Source organism: Perna viridis, chromosome 2 (genome assembly GCF_037379345.1).
Source record: "Perna viridis isolate PV_CMFRI_1.1 ecotype Kerala chromosome 2, ASM3737934v1, whole genome shotgun sequence".
Classification (NCBI taxonomy): domain Eukaryota; kingdom Metazoa; phylum Mollusca; class Bivalvia; order Mytilida; family Mytilidae; genus Perna; species Perna viridis.
Genome location: NC_142446.1, coordinates 4,690,582 through 4,714,249, shown reverse-complemented (window position 1 = coordinate 4,714,249; position 23,668 = coordinate 4,690,582). Strand labels below are relative to the sequence as shown.

Sequence of the window (23,668 nt, the reverse complement as noted above, 5' to 3'; positions counted from 1 at the left end):
TTTGACCAGTCTGCAAGTTCCTCCAGATCCTTTCCTATTACTGTTTTGATATTTGCAGTACTATTACTAGAGTAACCCAAAGATGTATCATCAGAGAAAAGGCGGGTTAAGGATATATATATATATAAATATCAGGGACAAATTATCTTCTCTAACTAGATTGTTTGCAGATGATAGTCTTTGGGTTACTCTAATTCCAATCTTGAAGACATAAAAAATGTAATTAATGACGATTTAAGAGAATTTAATGATTGTTCCTCTAAATGGCTTATGTCGTTTAACCCAGATAAAACTGAAATCATGCTTTTTTCTAATAATGAATTACAGGAGCCATTTACTGTTTCATTCGATGGGATGCAAATACAAAATACAGCTACTCATAAGCATCTTGGAGTAACATTCTCTGATAATGGTATATGGAACACTCACATTGATAACCTTATTCTAAGTGTATCCAAACACTTGTGTGTACAATGAAAATTAAAATTTAGGTTAAGTAGAAAAAATCTTGATAAGTTATATCTTGTCTTTATACAGTGTACGCCCCATCTTAGAATATGCCAGTGATGTCTGGGATAATTGTGGTATCACATACTCTAACAAACTGGAAAAATTGCAATTAGAAGCTGCGAGGATAGTAACAGGTCTTCCAGTATTTACAAAATGTAGCTATTTATACAAAGAAACAAGTTGGGAAAAATTGTCTGAAAGGCGAAAAAAGAGAAAATTACAAATTTTTACAATATAGAAAATGGCAATGCTCCAGGCTATCTCAGTGAACTCACCCCCTCTTGTTCAGAGTATAACAGTCTATCCGATACAAAATGGATCTGATATAATATTACCCTTCTGTAGATTATCATTTACTAGTGAGTCATTCATACCATCTTCTATAAGGGAATGGAACAATTTAAGTGAAGACGTGCGATATGTGAATTCAATATCAAGATTCAAATGTGCAATGCGAAGCAAAAACACCTTGCATGAACTAGACATTACCCAATATTTTAATTATGGCCTACGTAAATTAAATATCTGTTTGACCTAGCTACGATGCTCTGCGTCTTTCCTTAACTACGATTTACACCGAGTCCATATTGTACTGGTCTAACGTACGAAGAAAATATACTTATTTTTTATAGTGTCTTCATGGTTATTAAAGGTCAAAAAGATTTCTGACCTAATATTATTATGGAGGTAAAATCAGTGTCACACAAGAACAGTGTATCCACCTATCCACTTTATGTTTCTCTTCAGTTTTGTACATATATTTCTGAAACTTTGGTGTTTAATTATTTTTTCATTGTATTGGTGTTCTTTTTTTTTTTATTATTATTTTTCATTGCACTGTTGTTTTTCTTTTTTTTTCATTGTCTTGTAAAATCTAATTCAAAGTTGTCTTTTTTAATATTCATAAAGATTTTATGCATGCCCTCAATGTTCTAATGTTTTTACATATGCATTGTATATTATTGTTGGGAGAAGATTTCATAAGTTGGTAAAACTTGTGTTCTATCACTTTTGTAGAGTTAAAAAATAAAATTGTTGTAAACTAAACTAACTGTAATCTCTTATTATCATGCAGCAGGGCATGAGATCTAGTACTTACATGTACTAATTCAACAATAACAACTTGACTTGAAATGATTATAACTAAAAAAGTATTGCAAGTATTAAAATAAAACTTTCAGTTTCCCATTCTCAATATCTTAACTTCATGTTCATACCACATTTTTCTTTCAAATTACCATAAGTAACAAAAAAAGAAATTTGAAAACAAGTTACCTACCCCCTGATTTTTAGAATGAAAATAATTCAAATTTAAATTCATAATTTTCACTTTAACCTATCACTGCCTTTTTTGTATAACAAGATAATTAAACGAAATTTTCAGTTTTTCATTTTTATGTCTTCTGGGTATCTGCTACAATTATTTCTGATTATTTCATGAAAATGGGGAAAAGTAGTTTAATGAATAACTTCAATAAGTGGGAAAGCCAGGGAATCATGTTCTCTGTTACATGATAATTAATTGATAAACTGGCTAATTAACAAGTTTCTTATCTGTGTGTGTTATAGTCTCTGATGAATGGAAACCCCTTCAAATCAAATGGTTGTCTCCTTTACCCTAATTTCAGCTAGGACTTGTACCCATCCTGTGTGAGTTACATGAACATTGTATCTGATTTTGCCTTTAGGCTTTTCATGCTGTAACAAAGCTCTATTTCACGAGTTGCCTTAACTACCATCTATATCAACAGATACACTGCTTTGTATAATATCAGGGACTGAATTATAAGAGCTCATCTTTCCGCAGAGGTGGCTTGTTTACGTTTCACCATCATCAGTGATAGTGAAACGTTTAACACTTAAGAATTTTTCAGTTGATTTAAGCGTCACATTAACAAAGACAAAATAAATCGGTCTCGTGTAAATGGTCGACGGTCATTCCGGGACTGAGAGTTTTGTGTATTCCTGAATCCTGTTTGTTGTTCAACTTATTTGAGAGTTATGTTCAAAGACGGACCTTTGGTATTTTATGTTAATGGTAAAAAGGTATGAAAACTGTCTAATCTAACGATGCATTAGAAAATGACACACTTCTTTAAAAACGGAAAGCTTTTATTTATGTTACATAAGAATTAACCCTTTTTATACAAACATAACAGTAATCATAGTATCTTTGTCCAATAAACAGGACAAAATATAATTAATGAACGAACATGTTTTGGCGATGTGCGTCTTAAAGTATTTTAATTTGAGCATTCACAATATTATAATTTGCGATGTATGATTGGAATTACGTAGATGATATCAGGGACTATATAGTACTAGCAATATAAAGTCCCAGATAATATATAGTATAGCAAATGGCAGTTCTCTTTCTGTTGCCTTCCAACCATGGGCATAAATATATTCCAGTCTTGTTTGTTTTAGCCATACTGTATGTTTGGTATTGTTAAAATATTTTTTTTAGACAAATCAAGACTTCCTAAAGGAGAAAGGGAATGATTTTGGGTTAAAAGCTTCTACAGAAATTAGGCATTCCAATGGGCATGAATTGTGCACATCTACTTGCTCTTTTAGGGTTTTTGGTCATTCAGGATCAAAATAACATATCGTCGGTTCATCCCAGGAACTTCCATTTTGAACACAAAACAAGAATATTATTCAACACCTTTCTGGCAATTAAAATTAAAATCAATGAAAAGTAGTTCAGCAAAATCCTAACTCCTAGTTAAATTTATTGCCCTTGAAAGACAAACATTAACCAGGTGAGTGATTCAGGCTCCTGGGAGCCTCTTGTATATATTAAAGTAAGCTCCCTTTTCAATTGTTATTAATTTATTATTTTTGCTTTTCAAGTTATGGTACTTAATTCTTAAAAAATGGGATGTCCCATTTTTGCACAATAACTTGAAAAACCTTAAAGCAATTTTCATGAAACTTAGTTGGATTGTGTACATTTGTATTTCTTCTTAATGTACAAATTGTACATGTAAGCTCCCTTTTTCTTTTTATATATATAAATTCAGAATATACATTATGAGACTATAAAAAACATGGGGCAATTTCCCACTTTCTACTAAGAACAAAACACTTCCACTGCCACAGCATTATGAGTTCGATGATTTTTACCCTCCAGAACTAAAATTTTAGGATTTAGAAATCATTCTATCGGCCATCTATTTGTCCATCCATGTAATCTTTTTAAGTCCTATTGTAAGTTATTTTGGTCACTATCTTATTTTGTGCCAAACATTTACTCATAATAAGAATTGCTGTATTAAGCTTGAATTTTGCTCTGTGTCAAACATTTAGTCACAGTTAAAATACATTGTAGCTGTTTTCATATTTGCCCCATCTGTTCATGGTTCTGCTTATATGGGTGTATCTAGCTGTGCACCCTGAAACATTACATAAGGCAAAAACATCTTATAAGCTGGTGACCAAGACCATGTTTTATAAAATTAAATCACAGTTTGATATTTACAATATAACACACAGCCATATCATAGATCAGTTGATTCCTGAAAATCTCTTAGATTCAAATTTAGAGTTGTTTTCGAACTGGCCAGGTCAGGGTTTAATCTACATGTGTAGAGGGAGAATTGAGCAATCTTTAACAGGAAGAAGTTTTTATAATAGATTACTTAGACAAAAATATCAATATTGTTATTTTTTAAACAGAATTTACTAAAACTTTTTTGTCCTCAATGTCAAGATTGGGCCATGATGGTGTAGATTTTTATAATTGAGCTCGAAGGTCAGTACTCAAATGTTGCAATTTTTATATCTAAGTTCATTTTTTTAACCATAGCAAACTGGGTATTAGTATAATATTGTTTCTTCTTGTAGGTCATTGATCCAGAACCTGAACCTGGAGTCACACTATTACAATACATCCGCAGAAAGTGTATCCTTATCAAAGTTTTTATCTAAGTATATTTACAATGCTACAGTTAAAAACATCTTAAGATTTGTGTCCTGTGATAGTTGTCTGTTGCCTTGATATTCATTTACCCCACAAAGTTGACTGAATACCCCTTCATGAGAAATTACTTTAATTGATGGTGTAATGAAGTTAACTACTCAATAAATATCCTCGATAACTTAATTATTGTGTAATGAATAAAATTAATAATATACACTTTTAAAGACAAAGGCATAGTAGTATTTCTACTGTGAAAGTACTTTTGTTCTTGGGTATCAATTTTCGTGGTTTAGGGAATATTTATCAGTTCGTACAAATGTAGATTCTTAAATTCATGGATTCGACAACTCTGTCATACAATCTGAAGGAGAAGTTCTTTTTTGTTGGGAACCAATTTTTGTGGTTAACAAAACCCACGAAAACCATGAAAATTGGTTCCCCACAAACAATAATACTTTCACAGTATTTCATTTTCATTGTTTATTGATTTAAAATCAGACTTAAAATTTCAACACATTCTTTCTGTAGGCATGCCATATGGTGGGATCCATTTTCAGAAAAATTTGACAACAACTTCCTGTTTACCGAGGACTTAGTTTATTTTCCTTATATCATGATTGAAAGCAGGGGTATCACTAGAGAGCCATTGCTCTCTGATTACTTGTTTTGTGTATCATATTTCTTGACCAAAGATACTTTTTAATTATTTATTATACTTCCTTATATTGAATAGTATGTCTTACTGGAACCAAACTTGGCTGTGGAGAGGGTGGTTGTGGAGCTTGTACTGTAATGATATCAAAATATTATCCTCAGTCAAAAACAGTCAGGTATAGTAATGCTATTAGCTAGATACACAAATGTACATAGTACGAAATGGGAATTAATAAAGGTATAGCAAATACAATAATTACTTCAGTTATACAGTCAGGTACAGTAAAACACAAGCAGACCATGTACAAAAATGACAGTAGTCTTTCAGTCCTGTACAGTAATGACTATTGTTAGTTATACAGATAGGTATAGTATTGATCACAATTATACAGTACAGTAATAACCATTGTCATACAGATAGGTACGGTATTGACCACAATTATACAGTCCAGTACAGTAATAACCATTATCATACAGATAGGTACAGTATTGACCATAGTCCTACAGTCTGGTACAGTAATAACAATTGTCATACAGATAAGTACAGTATTGTCCACAGTCATACAGTCTTGTACAGTATTGACCACAGTCACAGTACAGTAATGACTATTTTTATACAGATAGGTACAGTGTTGACCACAGGCATACAGTCTAATACAAAGTTTTTGTTCATACCATAGTTATGCAGTCAGATTATATTTGTACCTTAGTTTATAAAGAACAGAAAGAGACAAAACACATATGGTTACCGACACTCTGTGCGTGGTAGACAATAACACCATTATTTCTTAAGTTTTCTTGCAAATTCTTTTTGGAAGTTGTTGGGGATAACCTGCCATTTTAAAAAAAATATATATCTTTCAAAAAAAAATTGTTGGTTACTACTCACAGAGTGCTTTACCATTATATCAGGGATCAGTCATGGTATGTTTCTTTCTGTACTGCAGGCAGATACTGTTCATACCTTATTTATTCAGACAAGTACTGTTGAAGACAGGTACTGTTCATACCTTAGTTAGACAGACAGGTATTGTTCATACCTTAGTTAGACAGACAGGTACTGTTCATACCTTAGTTATACAGACAGGTACTGATGCAGATAGGTACTGTTCATACCTTAGTTATACAGACAGGTACTGTTCATACCTTTGTTAGACAGACAGGTATTGTTCATACCTTAGTTATACAGACACGTACTGTTTATACCTTAGTTATGCAGACAGGTACTGTTCATACCTTAGTTATACAGACAGGTACTGTTCATACCTTAGTTATACAGACAGGTACTGTTCATACCTTTGTTAGACAGACAGGTACTGTTCATACCTTAGTTATACAGACAGGTATTGTTCATACCTTAGTTATACAGACAGGTACTGTTCATACCTTTGTTATGCAGACATGTACTGTTGCAGATAGGTACTGTTCGTACCTTTGTTATACAGACATGTACTGTTGTAGACAGGTACTGTTCATACCTTAGTTATACAGACAGGTACTGTTCATACCTTAGTTATACAGACAGGTACTGTTCATACCTTATTTATGCAGATAGGCACTGTTCATTCCTTACTTATACAGACAGGTACTGTTCTTACTTTAGTTATAAAGAAAAGTACTGTTCTTACCTTAGTTATGCAGACATGCATTGTTGTAGATAGGTACTGTTCATACCTTAGTAATACAGACAAGTACTGTTCATACCTTAGTTATTCAGACAGGTATTGTTCATACCTTACTTATACAGATATATTAGTAATATTCATACCTTTCTTATGCAGTAAGGTACTGTTCTTACCTTAGTTATGCAGACATGCACTGTTGTAGACAGGTACTGTTCATACCTTAGTTATACAGATAGGTACTGTTCATATCTTAGTTATACAGATAGGTACAGTTTATATCTTACTTATACAGACAGGTACTGTTCATACCTTATTTATACAGACAGGTACTGTGCATACCTTACTTATACAGACAGGTACTGCTCATACCTTTGTTATGCAGTTAGACACAGTTCATACTTTAGTTGTACAGCCCGTTTGTAATCACAATGAAATTCTTTCTTTTTAGCATTATATGCACTATTTAAAATATATTTCTTTTTTATGATTTTTTCATAAAGTATTTTTTTATATCTCTTTATATATTTTACTTTTGTGAAATTTTTCATTGAATTTCTTAGATGTGACAAAAATATGACTTAAATATTTTCTATAGACACTTCGCAGCCAATGCTTGTCTGGCTCCAGTGTGTTCTCTCCATGGAATGGCTGTTACTACAGTAGAAGGCATTGGTAGTATACAAAATGGCCTTCACCCAGTACAAGTAAGTACAGTATAGCAGAAAAACCACAATGTGTCAAAGTTTGTTGAAAAAAGTTTTAGTACAGGTTCATACTGTTAATTAAAAAGAATATATGTCTTATTTGATCTTTGCTTTTTTATTTTTGAAAGAAAAAAATAGAGGGCTTGCAGTATCATACCCCACACAATAAAATTGTGAAAGTATAATTTATGGCAGATCCATCATTACTATGTTTTGGCCTGGATACAGGCTAATGGTAACCGCAAAGCTTGGATTGGATTGATTTTGAGGGTTATGTTCTCAATGAGTTAAAAATTAAGGGGTATGTCTTAAACTATTGCGGGTAAACAAACCTATAGATGAATTCAAACTCATATTGTATTATTACATTCAATCTGTCATAAATCCATACTGTGTCTAGCTTCACAAACTCTTCAGGATTGTACATTAGTTGTTGTATGGACTTTATTCTGTCCTATCAAGCTGTGAAATATTAAACTCATCAAACCGAATTTGAATCTACTTAAAATTATATTAAAATAGAACAGGATTATTTCCAAATCCTTCATGTGTAATTTTATTATAAATCATATTTCACTTCGCCTGAATTTGTTTATGGTTGACTAATCCTAATATAGTATCCCATTTAAAAGTCATATTAACATTAACATCATACCCAGTATTTAAAGTCAGCTTTGGTATGGTATATTAACATTAACATTATACCCAGTATTTAAAAGTCAGCTTTGGTATGGTATATTAACATTATACCCAGTATTTAAAGTCAGCTTTGGTATGGTATATTAACATTAACATTATACCCAGTATTTAAAAGTCAGCTTTGGTATGGTATATTAACATTAACATTATACCCAGTTTTTAAAAGTCTGCTTTGGTATGGTATATTAACATTAACATTATACCCAGTTTTTAAAGGTCAGCTTTGGTATGGTATATTAACATTAACATTATACCCAGTATTTAAAAGTCAGCTTTGGTATGATACATTGACACTAACATTATACCCAATATTTAAAGTCAGCTTTGGTGTGATACATTGACACTAACATTATACCCAGTATTTAAAAGTCAGCTTTGGTATGGTACATTGACATTTAAATTATACCCATTATACAACTAAATTGTGGATGGTGTAAAGACAATAACAGTTTGTTGACTTGAATTAAAACCATATATGGATGAGGCTTAGAACCGAGTAAAACAAGATGCTTTCACGGACGTCTTTATCAGATTTTTTTCTTTACTATCATTTTTTATGTAGTCTAATATTTAGATGTCATGTTTATTAGTCAAATGATGACAAATAGATGGACCTGTCAAATAATGACAAATGGACTGAATAGTTCAAAACATTGTATACTTCAATCCGTCTATTTGAGCAACATTGACAGTATATTTATTGATGCTGATTACTGACAGTGTATAAGACTTTGGCTCTGCTTACTTTCCTACCTATGCATGAAATGTTCTATTAATATAACAGTGGGGGCAACCAGTGGGGTAGAGAAGTGGTTGGTCAATTGTCATATTTTGACTGGTTGGTTCATTTGTCATCATTTGACTGGTTGGTCCATTTGTCATCATTTCACTGGTCAGTCCATTTGTCATCATTTGACTGGTCGGTTCATTTGTCATCATTTGACTGGTCAGTCCATTTGTCATCATTTGGCTGGTTGGTCCATTTATCATCACTACATTGTCTCCTGGCCTTTATTTTTTTGGTCTGATTTTCTTCCATGAGATTGATTTTCACAGAAATCCATGGAGTGGGATTTCTTTTGGAGACTAGATGTCCAATATGAAGTCATGAGGGGTGTATTGGCATGTTCTTTTATTGATTATCTATCTTGTAAGTGAAGCTTTTCCTAAATGGCTCCATGGATTTTGCTAAAATTTCAGGAAATTTAGAAATCAGTGAGTAGTATTTTCTTTGTGAGCTTTATCACAGTATTTATAGTTGACCTATGCATAAAATCTAAGGCATGTGGATGTATTGCCTTGAGGTGGAGTTCAATGTTCCATGGTGACTATCATGTGCCCTAGACATCTGACCTGAAGTTGAAATTTAAGGTTAAATTGGTTTATTTCTATAAGTAATTAATTTCTGCTCTGTTTGACTGTACAGCCGATAGTCTGAGACATTTGTTTCAATATACTAAAGACTGGAGAACACCACTTTTTAGCTCACCTTGCCAAAGGCCATGTGAGGTATTTCCATCACTTGGTGTCCATTGTTGTCCTCGTCAGATGTCCATTGTACTCGTTGTCGTAACAATTTTTCAAAACCCTTCCAACTTTGACCAACTGGAACCAAACTTGGTATAAATGTAGTAAAAATAGAACATAAGGGTCAGACAGAAGTTTTTCCCATATACCTCTGAAACTGTTAGGTGTAGCAAAATTCTTGTATCAGATAAAAAGTGTTCAGAGTGATAAGATTTATCTGGTCAAATTTTAGTGTAAATTTTTGTAGCCATGTTTGAGTTATTGCCATCACTCTGTGTCCATCGGCTTCATCCATAACTTTTTAAAAACATCTCCTTTAAAACTACTCAACAGATTGTAACCAATTTTGTATGAATGTTCCTAAGGGGATTTTTGATCTGGCAAAAAGCATGACTGCTGTTACTAAAATAGACCATAGGGAACAAATTGCAGAATTTTGCAAATAACGAAAAAAAACAGTTGGGTTTTGCTAAAAACTGGCTGGTAAAATTGTTAAGCATGATGGGATGGACCTATGCTGAAAATTTCAGAAAGATCTGTTGATGAATGAATGAGTTACAGGCCTGAAAATAGTTTTTTTTCCTGAATTTTACATTTGCAAATTAAAAAATCTTCTCCTCTGAAACTGCTGGAAATATTGAAACAAAACTTTGCTTGAATGTTATGTAGAACATCTTTAACAATCTGTGTGTGGGGATTTTTGATCTGGTGAAAAATTTGGCCGGACTTATGCCAAAATTTTCATAAAGATCTGTTGCTTGATGTTAGAGTTATTGCCCTTAAAGGGTAAAAAAATGACTATGAGAGATTTGTTTTCTACATGTAATATGAAAACTGGATGGATAAATAAGATGCTCTCTATTGATTAAATGATTCTTGTGACTTTTTTTTTTCTTTTACAGTTTTCAGCCAATATCTTGAAAACTATGATAGATAGGAAGAAACTTTCTATTGCTGAAATGATCCTTATGATAAGTCTTACCAAAGTCTTTTGGGTCAAAATTATTGGATAACTCCTTGAATCGCCTGAATATAGCTGAAATATTGCTGCTCGGGCGTTAAACCCCAACAAACAAACAAAACAAACCTTGTTAGAGATTTTGGCCTTTTAAAGGCAAAAATTGAACAGGGTGAATGATTTAGGCTCCTGGAAGTCTCTTGTTTCATGAAACTAGTTCTATAATTTATTGTTAAGAATTGTTATTGCTTTTTACTTCAGGAGAGGATAGCAAAATCTCATGGTTCTCAGTGTGGGTTCTGTACTCCAGGAATTGTAATGTCAATGTATACATTACTGAGGAATAACCCTCTTCCCACAGCAGATGAAATGGAGAAGGCATTTGAAGGTTGGTTAGCTAATAAAGCTCTTATATAATCTTTGTAGTTGAAGTAGTCCTTTGTAGCCAAATGATGTAAGTCATATGCTATATGCTACATTAAATTTAAAGAAAGTTATTGGATAGTGTCAAGAAATTTAGGGTATCAATTCCACAACTAATGTACTCATTTTTTGTTTCACCCATGCACAAATATTTTATCAATGGTTTTAATCACCACTTTCACATGTAAATTTGAAAATTTCTTTAGAATGGAGATAACTGTATCACTTTTGAAGATCTGATTTGATGGTGGTTTTCTGATGTACTGACAGTTTAATCCAATCAATGATTAATTCTTTAATACAGTTATCTCCTCTTCTGGCACAACATCTGACTTTTTACATAGTTCTTGTTAGTAATTAGCTGATTATCTGAACACTTTTTATATGTCAGCTGTTGTAAAGTAAACAATACAAAAAGTGTCATTGAGGCAATAACATTGTCATATAGTCAAATGAAACTTAACAAGAGTATATGATCTAGCATTTACCACGAAGTACAATTTCTGTTACCTAAATAAGAGTTAATGAACCTATATGAAACAAATTATTCCTGGCCACTAAGGAATATTGGTATTGACAGTTTTTTACATTTTCTTTGTAATAGAGGCCAGCAACAAGTATTTTCTTGATGTCTGGACAATGAATTGTAATGGTGTATGGATCTCTATAAAATTATACCATAGGGTTTCAAATTTTCTTGGTTGTAAAGGGTAAAAACTGACTAGAATCAAGCATTTTATAAATCTTAACTATATAACTTTAGTACACATATATGCATTTGGATGGCTATGATATTGTATCACAAGTTTCCATATAAAGTTTGGTTAGGAATTATTTTTGGGGTGGTTACCTTAGCCAGGAAGGAAGAAGGGGCCTAATGGTACCCAGACATTTTTCTGGTTTTAGGGCAGTAACTTGTGTTTTTTACAGAGTTTTACCATGTTTCAATAAGATACCCCAAGCATTAGCAGAGTAAAGAATTAAAATACTTATTTATATATACCCGATTTCTCGATGTTTTTGTTGTCAATGGCAAAAAGTTCACAGTTTGATATGGCAGTAAGATATTTCACAGCCACAGATACTTATACCGTGTTGACTGTACTGAGTTTGACCATTGAGGTCAAGCTGTGCCCTGCAATGCTTTTAATAATTTGATGTGAATTCGTTAATTTTTTTATTGGTGTCTCCCAGTTGTTACAGGTTTGGATACAACATTTAGGCTCTTTTGATTGTCTGTCAGTTATTTGACACACAAGTTTTTATGAAATGAATGTCTATCTGACGGTATGCTAATCCTCTTGATGGATTTTCATTAACACAAAAGGAAGTATGCATATCTTAAAGAGATTTGTATTGCATGTTTTTATATAGGAAATATATCCCTTTAGAAATTCTATTTGCACAGTGGCAATGCAGATGCATGAGATATTTGAGTGTTTTTTCATTTAGACTAAAAAAATATTTTTTTTATGATTTTTGTTCATCTTTTATAGGAAATCTTTGTAGATGTACTGGTTACAGACCTATACTAGAAGGTTTTAGAGGGTTTACAAAGGTAGGACACTTATATAAGTAATTTGGTGACAGACTTATACTGAAAGATTTTAAAGGGTTTACACACGTAGGAATCTGTTTTAAGTGATTTGGTGACAGACTTATACTGAAAGATTTTAAAGGGTTTACACATTTAGGAAATTTTTGTTAGTTATTTGGTGACAGACTTCTACTGAAAGGCTTTAAAGGGTTTACATAGGTATGACACTTATATAAGTGATTTGATGACAGACCTATACTGAAAGGTTTTAAAGGGTTTACATAGGTATGACATTTATATAAGTGATTTGTTGACAGACCTATAATGGAAGGTTTTAAAGGGTTTACAAAGTTCTTTTTGTCTGCCTGTCTGCCTGTCCATTTACCTTATAACAGCAAATCTTCATGAACTGTCCAGCCACTTCACTAGATTTTGATGAATCTTCATATGGAGGTATCATAATTAGGTACACCATTGATATACTAGGTATACAAGATTTTTATAGTTTGATGTTTCTAAGGGGAGAAAATACCAACTTAGGAGTTTACATTGTTAGCAGGGTTTATGACATGATACATTCTAATGCTTTGTCAATCCAGACAAGGGGAAAGTGCAAAAACATGTGATTTACTCTTCTTCTAATGCTTTGTCAATGCAGACAAGGGGGAAAGTGCAAAAACATGTGATTTACTCTTCTTCTAATGCTTTGTCAATCCAGACAAGGGGGAAAGTTCAAAAACATGTGATTTTGATTTCTGTTGTTTTAGGAATTTTGTCAAATGGGTGAAAAATGTTGTAGAAACACAGGAAAAAACTCAGAAGAGAATCAAGGCTCCCAAAATGGGGTAAGATGAAACTATACAATGTTTAAATCGTTGGTTTTAATAATTTTCTTGATTTTGTGTAATACATGCTGTACTTCTTTAGAAGTTATTTCCCTTGCAAAATTTTGCATATTTCTTATAAATCAAAATAAATACAATGAAAATTTCAACAAAGTCATAATTTTGGGACAGATATGTATGACAATTACACTTGTAAATATTAATTAATTAGTTTACATGTACATTCATTAGGTACAGGCCATTTGATTTTTGAAGTCTGGGATGGATTTTGGCTAGACCAATGAAAAAGTCCTTGTATAACTGACCTTGATATACATTAAGTAATTAATTTCCAGATAAGTGATGAATGGTTTTAATCCTGTCTAATTATAGGTATTAAATGTTGGGAACAGTGAATATTTGCCATTAGATTCCACACAGGACCCTATTTTTCCTCCAGAGCTAAGGGTAAGTACAAGTTATTTATAGGTTTTTAATTGGAAAGCTTTAATGATCAACCAAATGGAAAATATTTTTTTCAAATCTAGATGCAATTTATATAAATATCACAACTCTCAAATTACAGATTACATGAAAGTTATGATCATATTTGCATTTGTATTTTAAAGTTTGTATTAGTTTTGGAATGGCATGCTTCCACTATGCTTTAATCTAATTTTTTGATTTTGGATGTTTATTCACTTTTTCCAAGTTGTCTGCTGTGCTTGCAGCATGATACTTGGTTATAAATAAATGATTTCACCCTAATGTCAATAGTGTTTGACAATGTGTCTTCATGTTGTTATTTGACTTTTAAGTTTATTTTGATCCTTAGGAGTGTCATTGTTCTGTTACCATGGATTTTATTACTTTTTTTGCCAAGGCCTTTCAGAGCTTACTTGAAGGTATGTTTATACTCATGTAAGATGTTTTGGTGATCTCTGTAAGTATTTACTATATGTTATATGATATGTTTCATTTTTCTACTATATACTTCTCTTCAGTTTATTTTACAGTGGTGATCAGAGCTTAGCCACAAGTGCAATTCAGTTGATTCATTGTTTTTTGTTGTAATTTTAGACTGATGAATTTGACTGTGAAAATCTTCACTTTAGAGGAGAGAAAATTGAATGGTTTCGTCCGACCACATTGTCACAGTTAATGGAGCTGAAAGCAAAATACCCATCTGCCAGACTTGTGATTGGCAATACAGAAGTTGGTTAGGACATTTTCTTTATTAGAATTAAATATTTGTACTATATCATATGAAATATTATTTATCATATAAGGTTTATGTTCCTTAAATGTTCATTGAATTTAAATGACAGTATTGTTAGATTGTTCCTAAGGGAGATAATTTTGTAAGCATGTTTGAAAAGTAGTCTCCTCCTATACTGCTCTATTGATTAAGATAAAAATGAATATATGTTGTATAAAGTTTCATTTGATGTGCTTGTAGTTGATTGGAGTTAGTGTTTTTCTTATATTAGAGTGTTGTGGAGAATGATAATGCTTGATTAATCTATGTGTATGGTAATATAATGCTGAAATGTAGAGAAGAGTACCAAGTAACTCTTGTATTATTATAGGCTTGGAAGTCAAGTTGAAGAACATGCATTACCCTGTAATCATTGCTTGTACTCATATACCTGAACTTAATGATATCACAAAGGTTGACAATGGAATCAAGTTTGGGGCATCAGTAACTTTAACTGAAATAGACCAAACCTTAAAGAAATACATACATGAGTTACCTGGTGAGTATAGAAGATTCTTGTAATTATCTTGTGTTGGTTGTTGCCCAAAGTTGTTTGTAATCTTTCAATATAAGTGATTTGTCTCTGAAAGTATTGAACAAAATAGAACCTTTGACTATTACAAGCATATCAATTTTACAAAAATGCCTTTTAATGGAAAAATATGTAGTGATTTTTTGTCATTTTGCAGTTGTATATTATCATTGTCTTTGTGATAATCTGTAGACACTTTGTTTTTGTGCCATTACTTGGTTACTTGATAAAATTGTACAACAAGTTTCCATACCACAAAAGGAAGTTTGTGAATTATGGTCCCAAACAGTTCAAAAGTGTCAACAGACAAACAATTTTTAAAATTCAACTATATAGCTGAAATATAAGTGTATCGATCTCTATTAAATTTACCAAAAGGTTCCATACCATCAAAGTAAGGCTGGGTTTGATTTTGAGGGTAATGACCTTAACGGTGGAGAAGCAGCCAAAACAAACATTTTTTTAGGTTTCCAAGCAATAACTTCAGTAAAATTGCATGAATCTGTATAAAATTGTATTATGTGGTATCGAAGCACAATAAGTAGGTTTGATTCATTGAAAGGGTAATAGCCATAACTATTTAGGGAAAATATCCCAAAAATTTCTTCTGGTGAATTTATAATCAGATTAAATTGATATTTCAGATTACCAAACAAGAATTTTCCAAGCCATTGTAGAAATGCTGCAATGGTTTGCTGGACATCAGATCAGAAATGTTGCTGTAAGTTACTTTACACCTTGTTAAACTTTTTGTTGTAAGAGAAAATGTGAAATATTACAGAGAATCACAATGTTATAAGTATGAGATATAAGTGAATTTTTCAGGAGAGACACTTCAATGGAGCTTTTACCCATTTGTTCATTTATATGTACTTTTTTTAAAGTAACCAAACAAGTAAATATCTGTATCATGATCCCAATAACAAATGTTACATTTAAACATGTATGGTTGAGGTGTTTGTTTATTACAGAAGCTACTTGAAATAGATTTAAACTTGCTAGTTTTTATTCAGATGTTTACCTGATTTTCAATTTCAACCATGAAGGTCAAAACAGTTTTACAAGTTTCTTTAAGTTCTGTGATTATATTGAAGTATATGCTTATCCATAATTTGATCCTTTCTAGGCTGTAGGAGGGAATATTGTAACAATTAGTCCTATCTGTGACCTCAATGTTTCACCCTTTGTAGGCTGTAGGAGGGAATATTGTAACAATTAGTCCTATCTGTGACCTCAGTGTTTAATCCTTTCTAGGCTGTAGGAGGGAATATTGTAACAATTAGTCCTATCTGTGACCTCAGTGTTTAATCCTTTCTAGGCTGTAGGAGGGAATATTGTAACAATTAGTCCTATCTGTGACCTCAATGTTTCACCCTTTGTAGGCTGTAGGAGGGAATATTGTAACAATTAGTCCTATCTGTGACCTCAGTGTTTCACCCTTTGTAGGCTGTAGGAGGGAATATTGTAACAATTAGTCCTATCTGTGACCTCAGTGTTTAATCCTTTCTAGGCTGTAGGAGGGAATATTGTAACAATTAGTCCTATCTGTGACCTCAGTGTTTAATCCTTTCTAGGCTGTAGGAGGGAATATTGTAACAATTAGTCCTATCTGTGACCTCAGTGTTTCACCCTTTGTAGGCTGTAGGAGGGAATATTGTAACAATTAGTCCTATCTGTGACTTCAATTTTTAATCCTTTGTAGGCTGTAGGAGGGAATATTGTAACAATTAGTCCTATCTGTGACCTCAGTGTTTCACCCTTTCTAGGTTGTTGGAGGGAATATTGTAACAATTAGTCCTATCTGTGACCTCAATTTTTAATCCTTTCTAGACTGTAGGAGGGAATATTGTAACAATTAGTCCTATCTGTGACCTCAATGTTTCACCCTTTCTAGGCTGTAGGAGGGAATATTGTAACAATTAGTCCTATCTGTGACCTCAATTTTTAATCCTTTCTAGGCTGTAGGAGGGAATATTGTAACAATTAGTCCTATCTATGACCTCAATTTTTAATCCTTTCTAGGCTGTAGGAGGGAATATTGTAACAATTAGTCCTATCTGTGACCTCAATGTTTCACCCTTTCTAGGCTGTAGGAGGGAATATTGTAACAATTAGTCCTATCTGTGACCTCAATTTTTAATCCTTTCTAGGCTGTAGGAGGTAATATTGTAACAATTAGTCCTATCTATGACCTCAAGTTTTAATCCTTTGTAGGCTGTAGGAGGGAATATTGTAACAGCTAGTCCTATCTCTGATCTCAATCCATTATTTTTGGCCTTTGGTGCTTCGCTAGAAGTTGGATCTACAGGTAATATGTTGTTAATGTAGAGAAGTCTTACTAAGAAGTAAAATGTATTAATTGAAGTGTAACTGAATGGATCTGTCTGAAATTCTGATTTCCTATAAGGGTACTGTTGGTTAGTGTTGGATACACTAAGGTAATGGAATAGGTCAGTTGTTTTTTCCCCCGTGATAAATATTTTAACTGTTTTAAATATGGCTCAAAGACTCTCTCAACAGAAGCATCAAAATAATCAACTGCTCCTTTCTGTTTCTCCGATTTTTGAAATAGCATCATATCTGCAACAGTAATCAATCAAATCAATGGCCACTTCTGTTTTTGTTTCCTTTTTGTCATAAGATATAAATGTCCAAACATAAATAGAAAATACAACAAGAATGCACATGTGGGTAGGATAAGCAGGGGAAAAATTGTATTAATAACTTGATCATATTTTTCATTCTGTATCTGTTTGTTTCAGATGGGTCCAGACGAAATGTCGTTATGAATGAAAAGTTTTTCCTTGGGTATAGAAAGACAGCTTTAAAACCTCAAGAAATTTTATTAAACATTACAATCCCATTCACTAGCAAGGTAAACAGCTATTTGTCATGGTTTGTAAATATTTTTTTTTCACTCTTTCAAATCAGTTTGCATGGATAAAACTTCGCTACAACTTTTAATGTATTATTTTCCCCAATCTAAAAGTGGGTGTATTCCTTGCTCTTCTCTGTGAAATTTTATATATGTATACCATGGGATTTGATTTCTGGTTTGACATCTGAGTTCATGTTTGAATATATAATTTTGATATATATTTTTTGTAACAGTTTCTCTACATGTTGCAGCTATTTGATATTTTGACCATAAATATAACTTATTGTGGCCATTTGTGACAAATTGTTTTGAGATAATGGCAATTGAAATTGACAATGCCAAAAGTAATATTATTGTTAAGAGTAAGAAGTTATAGAAATAAATAAATTAGTGAGTTATCCTCCTGTGCCAAAATGGTGATTAAAAACTTTGTGTTGTTATCAAGCACATACTAAAGTTGGAGTAGTGGGTATCACAAATGGGCATTGGCTCACATATTTCTTGTTACTTATAAGATTACTTCACGAAACCAAATATATTACAATAAAATTATAACTGTCTAATAATCAGTGTAGAGCAATGCTCTAAGTACACATTAAAATAATTTCAGAATGAGTATTTCTGTGGTTATAAACAAGCTAATAGGAAAGAAGATGATATTGCTATAGTAAATGCTGGCTTCAGGGTTCTATTTGAAGACAACTCTAATGTTATAAAAGAGATGGGTATTGCATGTGGAGGAATGGCTCCGATCACAGTAATGGCTGTAAAGGCCATGTCAGGAGTGGTAGGAAGGTAAAGTTCATTGTTCACTCACAGTGATGGCTGTAAAGGCCATGTCAGGAGTGGTAGGAAGGTAAAGTTCATTGTTCACTCACAGGAATGGCTGTAAAGGCCATGTCAGGAGTGGTAGGAAGGTAAAGTTCATTGTTCACTCACAGGAATGGCTGTAAAGGCCATGTCAGGAGTGGTAGGAAGGTAAAGTTCATTGCTCACACTCATTGTATATTATTTCACTGTCATGGTACTAGAGGAATAAATTGCATTTTGTTTTTGATAGTGACTATCATGGTTCATATCAGGTGAGCCTGCTGGGGCGAGAGCAGATGACTTTCCATACATGTACATGTAAGAATGCAGCAAATCTTAATTGTGGCTTTAGTAAAGTATACTGTATTGATTTATTATACTGTTTCAGGATAAATGTAAAAGATATTTGTGATTGTTGTACATGTACCGTATTTCTTTTGTATTTGTTTACAAAATGATTTTTACAGTAACTGTTCAAGTGCAAATTTACTGGCTGTTGCAACATCGTAGTAAAATGTAATTTCATTGTTTCCCAAAAAGGGATCTGTACACGGATAATTGGCTCATGCTTATTCCAAACTGACCAGATAATTTCTTGTATCAAGTCAGTTTGCCGATCCAAGCAAAATTGACAATACTCAAGAAAATCACTCTTTAAATCACTCTGAAGTCTTCTCTGTGTACATTACAGTATGAAATAGCATATCAAACTGATTAACATAGCAGAAATTTGCCAGATTTCGAGAGCACACGTTAGCCACAGGTGCTATAAATAATATAATATAATCAAAGGAGATTATTGAACTAGCGGTATTCTCTATGTTCTATTTTTAACTTCATTTGGAGCAGTGGTATTCTCAATGCGGTTAAACTAGAAGGTCAGTTGGAGGTCATTGAATTTTTTTTTTTTTTTTAAATATCAGGAGACTCCTGCTGGAAGTGGGAGAGTTAACACCTATTCTTTTTACCAACCATCAGTTTATATGGCCCACAGTGGGTCACTGTTTTCACCCACCATTATATATGAACCAACCAGGGTCATGGTTTTCAACCACCAATTTCATAATTTAAGGTGATCCACAATTAAGTTAAGGTTAAAACATACAAATAAATCAGAGAAAAGAAAGATAAGGCTTCCAGTTCACCTTGAGTTCATGTGTGTGAGATAGTGGAATTGACTCAATTTGTTGATGGATATTTCTGTTTATATTTATTATACCTTGCATGGTTACTTTTATATTATTTCTATAATTACAGGAAATGGGATGATAGCCTAATACCATACATTAGTCAGTTAATGGCTGAAGATTTACCATTATCCCCGGGGGCTCCAGGAGGAATGGTTGAGTTCAGACGCACCTTAACCATCAGTTTCTTCTTCAAGTTTTACCTGACTATCCAACTACAATTACAACAACAGGTAAATATGAGAAGTTTGTTTTTACAATACTTTCTGATCACTTCATTCAGTCAGTAAACTAGTAATGGCATTGTCTTCACATGTTAAACTAGTACATTTAATGGCATTGTCTCTTCATGTTAAAGTACTACATGTAATGGCATTGTCTCTTCATGTTAAAGTACTACATGTAATAACATTATTTCCACATGTTAAATTATTATCTGTAATGATATTATCTCCTTTCCTCATTCTTCTACCCCAGACTTGACTTTTTACGAGCAACTTGGTGGGTGTTTCTAGAAAAATAGAGGACACTTACCCTACTGGTGCACTTGGTCCATGCTCCCAGTTTTTAATGGAGTCCAAGTTGCTCATTTGCTTTTGTTACTTTGTATGTATAATTTTAGTTACTTTATGTTCTTTGTTGTGTATGTCTGTGTTTAATGTCTGGTCTTTGTCCCTGGATTACATTCTTTTTATTACCACTATAACCTTGGTTCCCTTGATTACTCTTTCAAATGTTGAACTATTCCATTTAATGGCATTTTTTTCTTATGTTAGACTAGTACATTTAATGGCATTTTCTCCTCATGTTAAACTATTACCTGTAATGACATTGTCTCCTCATGTTAAAGTACTACATGTAATGGCATTGTCTCCTCATGTTAAAGTACTACATGTAATGGCATTGTCTCCACATGTTAAAGTACTACATGTAATGGCATTATCTCCACATGTTAAAGTACTACATGTAATGGGATTATCTCCACATGTTAAAGTACTACATGTAATGGGATTATCTCCACATGTTAAAGTACTACATGTAATGGGATTATCTCCTCATGTTAAAGTACTACATGTAATGGGATTATCTCCACATGTTAAAGTACTACATGTAATGGGATTATCTCCTCATGTTAAATTACTACATGTAATGGGATTATCTCCACATGTTAAAGTACTACATGTAATGGGATTATCTCCACATGCTGTACTATTAAATGTAATAGAATTGTTCCCACATGTTTAACTTTGAATGGAATTTTTTGCCTATATCAAACTATTAATGGATTTCTTTTCCACTTATCAAAATGTTTAAACTAAACAAATAATGAATGTTTGTAATATTTAGAAGTAAAATCTGTATTTTTTAAAATTTTTATGAAACATTAGAATGAACTGATATAACTCTTGAGAAAAGATGTAAAATATTTTTCAGTGTGTTACATTTCCAGAAATCCACATGACTTTTCCGTGATTTTAAATTTATTTCAAAACATTGGGTGCAAAAGTAATAAAAGGGATTTTCAAAATTGTGCTGCAACAGTAAGACACCCAATGCTTGAAATGGTAATATTTATTAATCTCGGAAACTTAGAATTTTTGGAAATGTAGCATTGGCATTTTTTAAAAATTCCCAGAAACTTAATGCCCCCAGGTTTATTGGTTGTTTACTATAATTAATTTGTTTTAAATAATCCCTGGAACATTTATAGATATGAAAAATCTGATACACATTAAAAATCTGAATGTCTAGAGATTTCTGCATGCATATTAAATTACTTTCAAGGTATATATTGTACTTGGAAGATAATTTATTTAGATTCCTGCTAATGAAAAGACTTATTGGCATAATTTCAACTCAGACAACAAATTTCATTATTACATTAACACATGTCAACATGAAATAAAAAACTATTATTTCTAAACAACTTTCAGTCATTTTTTATTTGGAGATTTCTGGGTGTTTTTTTTTATTATTATTTGATATTATTGGCCACATGTTTCACCAAACTAAATATTGATTTAATAGGTCTTCATAGTTGGAATACTTTGAAAAATCATATTCTCAAGGAAAGTTACATTTCTAAATTGTGACAAGTTCAACTAATTTTACATTTTTTCATATATGATGCACAGCCAGACTAAACTTACTTGCAAGATATTTTGGTGTCTGTGTTTACTATTTTTATAAAAGTTATGTGATTATTCAGTTGTTGCGTTTCACAATACATTGTGTATCTGTTCCTAATTTAATTGTAATGTAAGGGTGCCACCAGTGAAGCAGGAAATGCTTACCTTATTAAAAAGTTGTAAACCGTTGTGGTCAGTATATTCTTTAAAGAAAAATATAATGAAATCAAATTCTCTAATTTGTTAGAATTAACACATTTTGGCTCCTGTTTTTGAGTTAACTTCCTTATTTTGCATGTATGAACAGCAATAAACAGTTTTGTCATCAAATTAAGCTCACCTTTGACTAAGTATTAAGTCATATTGATTTGATCAAGTTATATTAGCTTTTTAGAATTTAAGTTTTGCAAAATTAAGTAAAATTATGGAAAATTTCGTAAAATTTTGCAAAATTCAATGTAGTAGGGAAAATTTGGCCAAATTTGATATAAAACATACCCCCTTTGACACTATTGATAATCAGGCAAATCTGTTATGTTATAGAGATTAGTCAAGTACTGAAATAGTGTCCTTATTTTCAACAAAGTTATTTCAATTAACATATTAGTAGATTCTTATTTTCTGCTTGTAGTTTCCCAGTATAACAAGAAAGGTACCGTCATCTTTCAAGAGTGCTACTCCAAGTTTGACTAGAGGTCACAGTAAAGGCGCACAAATTTATGAAGATGTAGCACCTGGCCAGTTGGCACAGGATGCGGTTGGTCGACCTTTGACCCATGTGTCTGCCTTGAAGCAAGCCACAGGAGAGGCTGTTTATGTTGATGATATGCCAGTTTATGAAGGCAAGCATTACCTGAAAATATTACCTAATTCCTGTTCCTGTTTGATTGATGACTAGTAAAGAAACCTTAATTTGATTAGTTGTTGCTAAATATGCTACAAAACTTCTGTTTTTTTGATTGGTCATCATTTACAAAATAAAATGTCCTCGCAAATGGTAAGTTGTAATTATTAATTATGAAACTCAAATTGATAGAAGTGTTTTTTTCGAAAGTGGTCTTGATCCAAAAATTACTTTTTATTTTTACAAAAGACATCTTTTTTTTTAATATGATATGAATATTGTAGCAAATGTTATTAATTCATAAAAACACAACATAATTTCAGGTGAACTTTACTTAGCACTAGTTACAAGTAAGAAAGCACATGCTAAAGTATTGATGGTTGACCCAACTGATGCCCTTAAGATGCTTGGTGTGGTAGACTTTATCTCTCACAAGGATGTTCCCAGTCATAATACGTGGGGCATAATTCCAGAGGAATTATTTGCTACATCTGAGGTATGGATAAAACCATGATTGTGTCATGTTTATACTTCAAAGAATTAAGGGGTATATTGTATGGATAAAAACCTGATTATGTCATGATACACCTCCACTTCAAAGATGAAAGGGCTGTATTGTATCGATAAAAATCTGATTATATCAT

General features: G+C 32.4%; 2 protein-coding genes across 6 annotated transcripts in view; one reads left to right on the top strand and one right to left on the bottom strand.

The window, feature by feature from the left end:
- Positions 1 to 2,399, bottom strand: part of LOC148623368 (zinc transporter 6-like) — a 30,443-nt gene extending 28,044 nt beyond the window's left edge. Inside the window, exon 1 of one of the 5 annotated variants that reach the window (XM_088565189.1) lies at positions 2,247 to 2,399. In XM_088565189.1, the coding sequence (XP_088421315.1) occupies positions 2,247 to 2,307 (61 nt within the window). In that variant the 5' untranslated portion in view covers positions 2,308 to 2,399. Of the gene's footprint in view, positions 1 to 2,127 lie in introns of all 5 variants that reach the window. The other 4 variants (XM_088565188.1, XM_088565191.1, XM_088565192.1 and 1 more) reach the window with 4 other exon arrangements.
- A 21-nt stretch (positions 2,400 to 2,420) lies between these two features.
- LOC148623367 (xanthine dehydrogenase/oxidase-like) overlaps positions 2,421 to 23,668 on the top strand; it is a 64,005-nt gene continuing 42,757 nt past the window's right edge. Inside the window, exons 1-17 of the mRNA XM_088565177.1 lie at positions 2,421 to 2,556; positions 4,360 to 4,417; positions 5,169 to 5,265; positions 7,310 to 7,418; positions 10,864 to 10,990; positions 12,522 to 12,583; positions 13,330 to 13,407; positions 13,780 to 13,854; positions 14,467 to 14,605; positions 14,976 to 15,143; positions 15,821 to 15,897; positions 17,391 to 17,484; positions 17,939 to 18,051; positions 18,665 to 18,849; positions 20,122 to 20,284; positions 22,812 to 23,022; positions 23,348 to 23,520. Of these exons, the coding sequence (XP_088421303.1) occupies positions 2,512 to 2,556; positions 4,360 to 4,417; positions 5,169 to 5,265; positions 7,310 to 7,418; positions 10,864 to 10,990; positions 12,522 to 12,583; positions 13,330 to 13,407; positions 13,780 to 13,854; positions 14,467 to 14,605; positions 14,976 to 15,143; positions 15,821 to 15,897; positions 17,391 to 17,484; positions 17,939 to 18,051; positions 18,665 to 18,849; positions 20,122 to 20,284; positions 22,812 to 23,022; positions 23,348 to 23,520 (1,974 nt within the window). The 5' untranslated portion in view covers positions 2,421 to 2,511. The remainder of the gene's footprint in view (positions 2,557 to 4,359; positions 4,418 to 5,168; positions 5,266 to 7,309; positions 7,419 to 10,863; positions 10,991 to 12,521; positions 12,584 to 13,329; positions 13,408 to 13,779; positions 13,855 to 14,466; positions 14,606 to 14,975; positions 15,144 to 15,820; positions 15,898 to 17,390; positions 17,485 to 17,938; positions 18,052 to 18,664; positions 18,850 to 20,121; positions 20,285 to 22,811; positions 23,023 to 23,347; positions 23,521 to 23,668) is intronic.